General features: G+C 49.3%; 1 protein-coding gene across 1 annotated transcript in view; it reads right to left on the bottom strand.

Annotated features, from left to right (window-relative positions):
- The window catches only part of LAMA3 (laminin subunit alpha 3), a 203,758-nt gene that overhangs the window by 28,037 nt on the left and 162,895 nt on the right, over positions 1-12,826 (bottom strand). The window contains exons 57-63 of the mRNA XM_038766444.1: positions 10,426-10,568; positions 8,645-8,815; positions 5,991-6,142; positions 5,198-5,360; positions 4,208-4,341; positions 1,602-1,746; positions 218-337 (exon numbers count right to left, since the gene is read on the bottom strand). Of these exons, the coding sequence (XP_038622372.1) occupies positions 218-337; positions 1,602-1,746; positions 4,208-4,341; positions 5,198-5,360; positions 5,991-6,142; positions 8,645-8,815; positions 10,426-10,568 (1,028 nt within the window). The remainder of the gene's footprint in view (positions 1-217; positions 338-1,601; positions 1,747-4,207; positions 4,342-5,197; positions 5,361-5,990; positions 6,143-8,644; positions 8,816-10,425; positions 10,569-12,826) is intronic.

Here is a 12,826-nt window from a genome sequence, read left to right as displayed (position 1 = left end):
TCTTCCCAGCTAGCTTGCAGACTTCTTGTAATCGCCCAAGCATTTAGTACGGTGCTCTGCACGCAGTAAACGCTCGATAAATACCACCGACGGTGCCTCCGTTCCACCAAGCCAGCCTGTACCCTCCGGTCGCCAGGCCGGAGCAGACGCTCGGCTTCGGCTGTCGCCCGGGGCCCAGATCCCGGACGTGGGGGGGACTTCCACGCCTCAAGCGTACCCTCTTGTCCACGCCGTCGCTTATGGGCTCTCGGTTTCTGGCCTCTTTCGGAGGTCCTGAATCCAGTTTGTACCTCAACACCAGATAGCCGTTTTCGACGTTCAAAGAGATGTAGGAGCTCTGCGGGGGAGGAGAGCTCAGATCAGAAAGGTGAAATGCCGGGGTGGGTTATCGCCGCCCCTGGAAACCCTCTCTGGCTGCGAAGAGGGAATTTCCCAGGAAACCCTGCCCAAACTCAGCCTGCTTTCATAGCCAGGCCAGCCCGGCTCTGCTGCCCCAGGTCTGCATCTCTGGGCCCCTGCTGGCCTAAGGCTTTCTGGCCTGGGGATGGGGCTAGCTGAGCCATTTGCAGAAAATCCCCTGCTTCCACTGTGCCACTCTTCCGTCTGGTCGCTAGCCAAGGCCACGTCGCTCGGGGCTTGGTGGGAAGAGCCCGGGCCTGGGGTCAGGGGACCTGAGTTCTAATCCCAGCAACTCCTCTGACTGGCCTTGTGACTGGAGGCAAGTCACCAAACCTCTCTAGCTGAACTGTTCCCTCAGTTTTTTCGCTTCCGTCCTCAACTTCAGAGTTCTCAACTGAAAAATGGGGACCAGATATCCACTTTTCCTATCTGAAATTCACGAGCGTGGATTTTGTCTGATTCGATTTTTATATAACTACCTTGGCACTAAGCAAAGCGTTTGGCACATAGTAAACACTCAAAAAATGGCATGATTCCTTGACTTCTAAATGGTTCCTCAACTCTTTCCCTGGGCTCCGTGGTCCATCTTTGCTGGGGGATCTCAGCATCCTCAATTCACCCCATTCCCTGGGAGCAGGGGGTGGGGAGGGGATCCCATCAATCATCCTCTCCGATGGTCCCTTCCTCTTCAAGTGAGCACCATCACCTCTGCCTGAGATCCCACTGGACACGGTCCTGTCCCAGATCAGCACCTCAGCGTGAGAAGCAGTGTGGCCTAGTGGATGGAGCCCAAGCCTGGAGTCAGAAGACCTGGGTTTGAATCGCGGCCCTAACCTTCATCTGCTCTGTGACCTCGGGTAAGTCACGGAACTTCTCTGGGTCTTAGTTACCTCATCTGTACAAATGAGGATTAAGACTGTGAGCTCTATGTAGGACTGCGTTCAACCTGATTAGTACAGTGCTTCGTACATAGTAAGCACTTAACAAATACCATTAAAAAAAAAAAACAACTTATCGCCTAGGTTTGGAACCAGCTGCGGCCCCCGTGGCAACTGAAGGAGACACCGCCGCCCCCTCCCCTTATCACCCTGCTCCCACTTGAAACTTTGTGCCTCTGTTCCCAAAACCAAAGGTCCACAGCTCCTGTGTGCTGCAGACCCTTTGGGTGGGCTCGGGGGCTCGCAGGGCCGACCCCACGTTACCTGGTTGGCTGCAAAGAACAGCAATCCTTCGTCAACTGTGGTTTGAATAACCTGGTCAAAGTCGCCGTGCTGTTTCCCGAGCTGGTTCGGGACGCGGGCATAGCCAACACCTTCGAAGAAATTTTTGTCGGACTCCTCTTTGCTCCTGGAAGTGCAAAGCAGCCTTGGTCAGCCCCCATTGCAGCCCCCACGGTGGCTCCCGCCTCCTCTGCGGGTTTTTGTTGCTCGCGGGCCAGCAGGCTCTCCGCAACCTGAAAGGAACCTCGGCCTGCTCCTGCCCCAGGGGGCTGGGATTAGAACCCAGGCCTGGGATCTTCCTACAAGGCCATCAATCAATCCATCAGTGGTATTCATTGGGAGCTTCCTGTATGCACAGCTCTGTACTAAGCACTTGGGAGAGGACAATCCACACTCCCACACTGGGAAGACCACAGCTGTGAACCATCTTGGGCTTGGGACCCCCAACCGCAACAGGATGTTGGCATAAAGTGTCTCCCAGACCCCCCCTGCCAGAGACCTCCACTTTCCCACCACAGGAAGACACTGCCCTACTGGACCTTTCTCTCTCCTCTTCTCCCTGTTACCACGCTCACTCTCTTTCCTCCCACAAAACCACCCAGACTCACTACACTCTGCCTTGTTCTTGTCTCTCCCACATCTGCCTCTTGCTCCTCTCCTTCCTCTTTCCTGAGACTCCCTCTCTCGTCAAGTCTTCCAGACTGCACCTCTGCCCAACTTCAGAGACTTTCTGAAATCACATCTCCTCCCAGAAGCCTTCCCTCATCCATTTCTCTTCTCCCCAATTCATCTCAGCACTTGTGTTCCCTGCTTAGGACTTCCGCTCTCACCAACCATAATATCTAAGCATCCACTCACTTACTTATCCATTGTTTCATGCTCTTCTTCTATCTATACCTTATTTCGTGTCTTCTCCCCCTACAGACTATAATCAATCAATCAATCGTATTTATTGAGCGCTTACTGTGTGCAGAGCACTGAACTAAGCGCTTGGGAAGTACAAGTTGGCAACATATAGAGACGGTTCCTACCCAACAGTGGGCTCACAGTCTAGAAGTGGGAAACTTAACTTCGCCGTGTGATCTTGGGTAAGTCACTTAACCTCTCTGAGCTTCAGTTCCCTCATCTGTAAAATGGGAATGAAGAGCTTGGGCCCCATGCGGGACAACCCGATGACCGTGCATCTACCCCACACTCAGAACAGTACTTGGCACACAGCAAATGCTTAACAAACACCATCATTATTATTACCACTATTATCATCCAAGGAGGGGAGGGGGTGGCCTTCGGGGCTGGGCTGCCTGGTCCTCACAAAATAATGCTGATAGTATTTGTTAGTAATAATAATAACTATTATTATTGTTATTATTATTATGGTAATTGTTAAGTGACTTTGGGCAAGTCCCTTCACTTCCTCTGGGTCTTCGGTCTCTTCATCTATAAAATGGGGATCAAATGCCTATTCTCTCTCCCTCTTGGACTGGGAGCCCCCATTTTAGCAGAGACTTTGCCAGATTTGATTGTATCTACCCCACTCAATCATCTTGCCCCTTCACCTCACCTCGCTACTCTCCTACAACACCCCAGCCCGCAAACTTCACGCTAATAATACTAACCTTCTCACTGTACCTCACTCTCATCTATCCCGCCGCCAACCTCTCCCACATTCTTCCTCTGGCCTGGAATGTCCTCCCTTTTCCTAGCTGACAGACAATTGCTCTCCCCAATTTCACAGCCTTATCCAAGATATATCTCCTCCAAGAGGCCTTCCCTAACTCCTCCATTCCTCTTCCCCCACACCCTTCTGCATCACCCTGATTTGCTCTGCTCCCCCTATTCATCCCCGCTCCCAGCCCCACAGCACTTACGTACCTATCTGTAATTTTATTTATTTATATTAACAGCTGTCTCCCCTTCTAGACTGTAAGCTTGTTGTGGGAGGGGAATGTGTCTGTTATATTGTGCTCTCCCAAGCGCTTAGTACAGTGCTCAGCACACAGTAAGCATTCGATACATACAATTGACTGACTCACTACCCCAGTGCTTAGCCCAGTGCTCGGGACTTAGTGAGCATTTAAATACTACAATAATCAATAATGATTGCTGTACTTTTCCAGGCGCTCAGTACAGTACTCTGCACAGAATAAGCGCTCAATAAATATGACTGGTGGATTGGTCCGGAAATCCCACCTCATCTGGGATTTTCTCTGATAAATGTTCCTTTTCTCCCAAGTTACATCCTGCCAACGACGACTGCCATCCTTAAGGGTTCCCGGCCAAGTGAAATGTTTCTTTACAAGTCGACTGCCACGCTCTGCTACAGGAGCACTTTTTTTCCACCAATCCGGTTCATCGGAAAACGATATTATCTAAGCTCTCTGGGGGCAGGGATGGTGTCTCCTCCCACTCAGGTCCTCTCAATCAATCAATGGGATTTACAGAGCACGTACTGTGTGCAGAGCACTGCTCTAAGCACTTAGGGCCGTGCTCTGCCCTCAGTGGGTGCTCAGTCAATCCTCCTGCTTGATTACTCGCCCCCCCCACCCGCGATTCCCAGGGCCCCGTGGCCTGGCTGAGCCGAGGTTAACCTGCGGCACGGCTCCACTTCGGTCGTGTTGAGGTTGAAAGTCCTCCGGAAGTTGTACAGGCTCAAGACGTTCTCGTTGAGGTCGTCCAGCTCAAGGCAGCCTTTGTACCGGGGTGCATTCAGTCTCCCGGGGGGCTGCAGGGGCAAAATGGAAAATCCCTCTGGACCCCCCGGCTGGCAGGAGCACGGGGAAAATTACCGAGAAGCCTCTCGGGCAAGGCCCTTCACCGGGACTTAGTACAGAAAGCCCAGGGCTGAGAGCCAGAAGATTTGGGCTCTAATTTCCACTTGTCCGCTGTGGGATCCTAGGCAAGTCACTTCACTTCCCTGGGCCTCAGCTTACTCCTCTGTAAAAATGGAGATAAGGTCCTTGTTCTCTCTCCCTCTTAGAGACGTGGGGCTGGGAATGTGTCCGACCGGATTATCTTCCCTCTACCCCAGCGCTGAGTACACCATTTGGCACATAGTAAATGCTTACTAGAAGTGGTGTGGTCTAGTGGAAAGAGTCAGAGGACCTGTGTTCTAATCCGGGCTCTGCCACTTGTCTGCTGTGTGACCTTGGGAAAGTCACTTAACTTCTCCGTGCCTCGGTTCCCTCACCTGCCAAATGGAGTTTCGATACCTGTTCTCCCTCCTCCTTAGACTGTGAGCCCCATGTGGGTCCTGATGATCTGGTATTCATTCATTCAATAGTATTTATTGAGCGCTGACTGTGTGCAGAGCACTGTACTTAGAGCTTGGGAAGTACAAATTGGCAACATATAGAGGCGGTCCCTACCCGACAGCGGGCTCACAGTCTGGTATCTACCCCAGCGCTTAGTACAATGCTTGGCACAAAGTGAGCGCTTAACAAATACCATAATTAGTATTAAGGAATATATCGCTACTCTTGTTATTGGTCGGATGGGAAGGGGTACTTCAACGGGACGCGGTGGGGATGGAGACCCTTCAGATAAAGGGTGGAAAGGGCCCGGGGTGGCGAGGCACTGACCTTGAAGTCTGAGGGGTAGCCGCCCACGTAGAAGACGACGTCATCGGGGTCCAGGTCGAAGAGGACGTGGTCGCTCTTGCCCTTCTTGTCGTTAAACTCAGGATGTTGTGGCCCGTTGTTGGTGGCCTTTGGCGTGTAGCTGAGCTTTGCAAACTGGTAGATCCTAAGAAGAACAATAAAGATAATAATCATACTATTTGTTCAGCGCTTACTACACGCCAAGCTCTATACTAAGCACTGGAGTTGAAGTTGGAGGGAGAACAGGTATCGAATCCCCATTCTGCAGATGAGGGAGCTGGGGCACAGAGACGTTAAGTGACCTGCCCAAGGTCACACAGCAGACAAGCGGCAGAGCCGGGATTAGCACCCAGGCCAGGGATCTTCCCACAAGGCCACGCTGTTTCTCTAGGGTCAATCAACCAATCCATCGATGGTATTTATTGGGTGCTCCTAGAATCAATCAATCATATTTATTGAGCGCTTACTGTGTGCAGAGCACTGTACTAAGCGCTTGGGAAGTACAAGCTGGCAACATATAGAGACAGTCCCTAACCAACAGTGGGCTCACAGTCCTAGAAGGCAGAACGCTCTACTAAACGCTTGGGAGAGCACAATCCAATAGAAGGGGTAGACACGATACCCTCCCTCAAGGAGCCTACAGTCTAGTCGGGGGGGTGGGGATCACAGGTCAAAGGTCAGAGGGGCCACGAAAAACAAAGGAGGAAATGGAGATGCTCTGGGGGTGGTGGATGGGGACGGGGAGGAGCTGATGACAGAGTCGCTGCTCTTTCACCTCTGAAACTTCACCCGGTCCATGATGGCCTCCTCGGGATCGCTCTCCGTCATGGACTGTTTCGCCTGGATTTCGACCGCCTGGTTCCCCAGTTTGTAGACGCAGATGAGCTTGCCATCCCTCACCGCCATGCCCATATAGTCCTTCGAGATCTAGACCAAGAGAAGCGAAGAGGAGCCGTCTGTGAGCCTCCCAGGTGAGGAAGCGCCTAGGGAAATAGATTCCGGCTCAGATAGGGGTGTCAGTCAAGAGCAAACTGGGGTGCAGGAGAGGCAGTTGGAGGTTAGCATGGTCTGGGGTGACTCTCCGATAAAACTGGGGTGTTGTGGGGGTGCTCAGATACTTCTTGAGCAGGCTCGGTTCTGCATCTGTCATCCTCCCATCTCACGCCAATAGCTTTTATGTCCATTATCTTCAAACTCTATTACTTCCCTCTACCTGGAATTTATTTCAGTGTCTGTTTCTCCTGCTAGACAGTAAGCTCTTTGCTGGCAGGGATCTTATCTGCCAATTCTATTAGATTGTTCTCTCTCAACCCTTTAGTACAATGCTCCGCACACAGTAAGTTAGCATAGTAAGTGCTCGATAGACACCACTGAGTGATTTATTGCCCTCTGCATGATGCTCATTATAATAATAATAATAATGATGGCATTTATTAAGCGCTTACTATGTGCAAAGCACTGTTCTAAGCGCTGGGGAGGTTACAAGGTGATCAGGTTGTCCCACATGGGGCTCACAGTCTTCATCCCCATTTTACAGATGAGGGAACTGAGGCCCAGAGAAGTTAAGTGACTTTGCCCAAAGTCACACAGCTGACAGTTGGCGGAGCCGGGATTTGAACCCCTGACCTCTGACTCCAGAGCCCGGGCTCTTTCCACTGAGCCACACTGGGATTTCATTCTCTACTAATCATATGCCCTAAAACCCACAGCTTCTTGTAATGGGATTTCATTCTCTACTAATCATATCTCCTAAAACCCACAGCTTCTTGTAATGGGATTTCATTCTCTACTAATCATATCTCCTAAAACCCACAGCTTCTTGTAATGGGATTTCATTCTCTACTAATCACATCTCCTAAAACCCACAACTTCTTGTAATGGGATTTCATTCTCTACTAATCATATGCCCTAAAACCCACACCTTCTCTCTCCTCCCACTATTTCTCCCCACAAGGTGCTTTGAATTTGGAGAAATATTTTCCCTCAAATGCTAGCTTTCAAAATTCGGGATCGGGCTGCTTTCTTCCACAAGGCCCAGGCGGGTTGGGTTTTGGCACTGGCTGGTTGGGAGGGGGGTGTCCCGGTGTCCCCCCACCTTGAGTGTCCCCACTGAGGTCCCCCCATCACCCTGCCTCGGCCTCGTATTTCCCAACTAGAGCCGTTCGGCCCAGTCGGTGGCGTTGGTGGAGGGGCTTTGGTTAGCAAGCCCAGTGGCTCTCCAGAATCTGACTCCTTGCGGCCCCGCTGAGGCTAGTAGGTAGGGTGGCTAGGAGGAAGGGCGAAGCAGCGTGGCTCAGTGGAAAGAGCCCGGGCTTTGGAGTCAGAGGTCATGGCTTCAAACCCCGGTTCCGCCAATCGTCAGCTGTGTGACTTTGGGCAAGTCACTTCATTCATTCCTTCAATCGTATTTATTGAGCACTTACTGTGTGCAGAGCACTGTATTAAGTGCTTGGGAAGTACAAGTTGGCAACATATAGAGACGGTCCCTACCCAACAGTGGGCTCACAGTCACACTTCCCTTCTCTGTGTCTCAGTTACCTCATCTGTAAAATGGGGATGAAGACTATGAGCCCCCTGTGGGACAACCTGATCACCCTGTAACCTTCCCAGTGCTTAAAACAGTGCCTTGTACATAGTAAGCCCTTAATAAATGCCCTACTGAGAGCTCACCTCCTCCAGGAGGCCTTCCCAGACTGAGCCCCCTTTTTCTTCTCCTCCTCCCCATCCCCCCCACCTCCTTCTCCTCCCTACAGCACCTGTATATATATAAATTTGTACAGATTTATTACTCTATTGTACTTGTACATATTGACTATTTATTTTGTTAATGATGTGCATATAGCTTTAATTCTATTTGTTCTGATGATTTTGACACCTGTCTACATGTTTTGTTTTGTTGCCTGTCTCCCCCTTCTAGACTGTGAGCCCATTGTTTTTTATGGCATTTGTTAAGCGCTTACTATGTGCAAAGCACTGTTCTAAGCGCTGGGGGGGGGAATACAAGGTGATTAAGTTGCCCCACGTGGGGCTCACAGTCTTAATCCCCATTTTACAGATGAGGTAACTGAGGCTCAGAGAAGTTAAGTGACTTGCCCAAGATCACACAACAGATATGTGGTGGAGACGGAACTCAAACCCATGACCTCTGACTCCAAAGCCCGTGTTCTTTCCACTGAGCCACGCTGCTTCTCTGCTTCTCTTCTCACCCACTGTTGGGTAGGGACCGTCTCTATATGGTGCCAATTTGTACTTTGCAAGCGCTTAGTACAGTGCTCTGCACACAGTAAGCGCTCAATAAATACGATTGAATGAATGAATGAACAAAGGAAGGCCGAACGAGCCAAGTAGGCTGAGCGCGCTCCCCCAGTGACAGCGAAGCGCCCTGCCGCCCTCCAGGCCGTCTGCCCGGGGACCTGAGGCAATACTTACGTTTCGACTCCCCAGGAACATCACGAACATGTCGTTGTCTTCACCGTCCACTCTCGACTTGGGTTTTTGGAGGAACAGTGACAGGGACATGTACCCTTTCAAGTCGCCAAGGTCGCTGGGCGGTCGGACCTCCACCCCAGAGTGCCCGTTGAACCTCATGGGCACGGCCACCTGGTGAGCGGGGAGGGAGGAAGTTGAGACAGTGCCAGCAGGACCATTCGGCCAGATGACCATAAACATCATGACGGTATACATCAGTGCTTTACTATTATTAAACAACAATAATAGCGACAATAATAATAACAACTGTATGGTATTAAGCACTTACTATGTGCCAAGCACTCTACGAAGCGCTGGGGTGGATACAAGCAAATCGGGGCGGACATAGTCCCTGTCCCACAAGGAGCTCACAGCCTCAATCCCCATTTCACAGATGAGGTAACTGAGGCCCGGAGAAGTCAAGTGACTTAGCCCAAGGTCACCCAGTGGACATGTGGCAGAGCTGGGATTAGAATCCAAGTTCCTCTGAATCTCAGGCCTCCACTCTATCTACATGCTGTTTCTCCATTATAATAGTAATATAATATAATATAATAATAATATAGCAATAATAATAATGGTATCTGTTATGTGCTTACTATGTGCCAGGCACTGTACTAAGTACTGGGGCGGATGCAAGGTAATTGGATTGGACATAGTCCCTTTCCCACATAGGAATCAGTCTGAATAATAATGATGGTATAATAATAGTGACTATCTGACTGTTTTGCAATCCACCACAGCACTTGGCCTAAAGTAAGCACTTAAATGTCGTCATTTTTATTTACTTTTTTCCTTTTCCTTGATTTTCCATCTTCTATTACGGTTCATAAGCGTAACTTCTTTAATTGAGCTTTACAGGTAATGTCTTAAATTCAGACCAACCAACCATCCTTTTTAAAACAATAATAAAAATAATGGGTATTTGTTAAGCGCTTACTATGTGCCAAGCGCTGAGAACTGTGCTCTTGGAGTCATTGCTGTATATTTTCAAATTGTTTATCAATTGTGCAGCAATGTCACGCTCCGGTGTCCCTGACGTAGGAGGGTCTTCCCAGACTGAGCTCCCTCCTTCCTCTCCCCCTCCTCCTCCTCCCCATCCCCCCCCTTACTTCCTTCCCCTCCCTGCAGCACCTACATATATGTTTGTACGTATTTATTACTGTATTTATTTATTTATTTTATTTGTACATATTTATTCTATTTATTTTATTTTGTTAATTTGTTTTGTTCTCTGTCCACCCCCATTCTAGACTGTGAGCCCACTATTGGGTAGAGACCGTCTCTATATGTTGCCAACTTGTACTTCCCAAGCGCTTAGTACAGTGCTCTGCACACAGTAAGCGCTCAATAAATACGATTGAATGAATGGAAGACGGTATTTGTTAAGCGCTTACTATGTGCAGAGCACTGTTCTAAGCGCTGGGGGGATACAAGGTGATCAGGTTGTCCCACGGGGGGCTCACAGTCTTCATCCCCATTTTCCAGATGAGGGAACTGAGGCCCAGAGAAGTGAAGTCACACAGCTGACAACTGGTGGAGCCGGCGTTTGAACCCATGACCTCTGACTCCAAAGTCCGGGCTCTTTCCACCGAGCCACACTGCTTCTCTGCCCCTGCTTTCTTTGTACCAAAACTCTAGGTACTCTCTAGGGAGGGCACACCACGGCATCAGGGATCCCGAGTCCCAAAGCGCCCACGGGTGCCGAGTTGCCCCTTGCCGTAGGCTGGGGAAGGGCCTACCTTGTTGGCGGCATCTCTGGCCTGCTGGATGAGCTCTCGGATTCGGTCCACGTTGACAGAGATGTTGCCCCGGGGCACCAGTTGCTGGTTGATGCTTTCGATCTTGCTAAAGATGCCTGGGAGCTTGTTGGTTAGTCTCTCGACTGGTTAAAAGAATCGGGAAGGAAAATGGTTTTATTATTCCAGCCGGAGTGGGATAAATGGGCCAGTTGGAGGCAAGGGAGGGGATTTTGTGTAGCTGAGCCAGGCGGAACTATGGATGAAAATTGGTAAGGGGTTTTACCAAGAAAAGCAGCGTGGTTCAGAGGAAAGAGCCCAGGCTTTGGAGTCAGAGGTCACAAGTTCAAACCCCAGCTCCACCAATTGTCAGCTGTGTGGCTTAACTTCTCTGGGCCTCAGTTCCCTCATCTGTCAAATGGGGATGAAGACTGTGAGGCCCCCGCGGGACAACCTGATCACCTTGTAACCTCCCCAGCGCTTAGAACAGCGCTTTGCACATAGTAAGCACTTAATAAATGCCATTATTATTACATGGGTTTCTGGCTAATATTCTACCAGTGTGAACTTGTTGGTTGAGTAGGAAAATGCTCCCTTAAAGTCATGGGAGGCAGTCAATCAATCAGTGGTATTTACTGAACGCTTACTCTGGGAAGAGTACTGTAGTATGCTCTTGGGAAAGCAGACGGGGTGACCCAATGGAAAGAGCATGGGTTATAGAGTTAGGAGACTAGAGCACGGATCTAATCCCAGCTCAGACTCCGGCCACTGCTTTGTGGCAGTGTACATATCATAATCTCTTTGGGCTTTAGTTTCCGCACATGTGAAAAAGGAATAACGTACCTGACCTCAATCAATCAATCAATCAATCATATATATTGAGCGCTTACTGTGTGCAAAGCACTGTACTAAGCTCTTGGGAAGTACAAGTTGGCAACACATAGAGATGGTCCCTACCCAACAGTGGGCTCACAGTCTAGAAGGGGGTGACAGAGAACAAAACAAAACATATTAACAAAATAAAATAAATAGAATAGATATGTACAAGTAAAATAAATAAATAGAGTAATAAATACATACAAACATATATACATATATACAGGTGCTGTTGGGAAGGGAAGAAGGTAAGGCGGGAGGGATGGACAGGGGGAGGAGGGGGAGAGGAAGGAGGAGGCTCAGTCTGGGAAGGCCTCCTGGAGGAGGTGAGCTCTCAGTAGGGCCTTGAAGGGAGGAAGAGACCTAGCTTGGCAGATGTGGGGAGTGGGGGCATTCCAGGCCAGGGGGTGTATGGCGGATGTGTAACGGGCCAAAAGCGAGTAAAATTGAGGAGCTGGATGTTCCCCAATCCTGCTGGTGCCAGATCCAATTTCTCTTCATAAAACCGAGTAACAAAGCAGAAGCCACCATGAGGCAAAACTTAAAGGGTTCTGCTGAAGCGGTAGCAAGCCGAGACTAGATGGCTCCATCTTCACGCCTCCTAAAGATGATTTCTTACTTTGTCACTGGCAGGCATCGGCTTAAAATGCTTGTCTGTGGGGTGTGATGAAACCAATCCAATAATCTGTTTCTACCTCCCAACTCCTCCTCTAAACTCCTTGTGGGCAGGGGGTCACATCCACCAACTCTGTTGGAGTGGACCCTCCCGAGCGATTTGTACGGGGCTCTCCACAAAGCAAGCGAGCGCTCAGTACATAACAGGGATCAATCGATAACCATTGATAGATAAGCAGTATGGCATAAGGTTAGGGCACGGGCCTGGGAATCAGAAGGTTTGCTGCCATTTGTCTGCTGCGTGGGGTTAGGGCACAGGCCTGGGAGTCACAAGGTTTGCTGCCATTTGTCTGCTGCATAGGGACAGCTGTATATATGTATATATGTTTGTACATATTTATTACTCTATTTATTTATTTATTTTACTTGTACATATCCATTCTATTTATTTTATTTTGTTAGTATGTTTGGTTTTGTTCTCTGTCTTCCCCCTTTTGGACTGTGAGCCCACTGTTGGGTAGGGACTGTCTCTATATGTTGCCAACTTGTCCTTCCCAAGCGCTTAGTCCAGTGCTCTCCACACAGTAAGTGCTCAATATATACAATTGATTGATTGATTGACAGGGCATGGGCCTGGGAGTCACAAGGTTTGCTGCCATTTGTCTGCTGCATGGGGATAGGGCACGGGCCTGAGAGTCACAGGGTTTGTTGCCATTTGTCTGCTGCATAAGGACAGCTGTATATATGAATATATGTTTGTACATATATATATTACTCTATTTATTTATTTTACTTGTACATATCTATTCTATTTATTTTATTTTGTTAGTATGTTTGGTTTTGTTCTCTGTCTCCCCCTTTTAGACTGTGAGCCCACTGTTGATTAGGGACTGTCTCTATATGTTGCCACCTT

Source organism: Tachyglossus aculeatus, chromosome 25 (assembly GCF_015852505.1).
Source record: "Tachyglossus aculeatus isolate mTacAcu1 chromosome 25, mTacAcu1.pri, whole genome shotgun sequence".
NCBI classification, from domain to species: Eukaryota; Metazoa; Chordata; class Mammalia; order Monotremata; family Tachyglossidae; genus Tachyglossus; species Tachyglossus aculeatus.
This window is presented reverse-complemented; position numbering and strand designations above follow the sequence as displayed.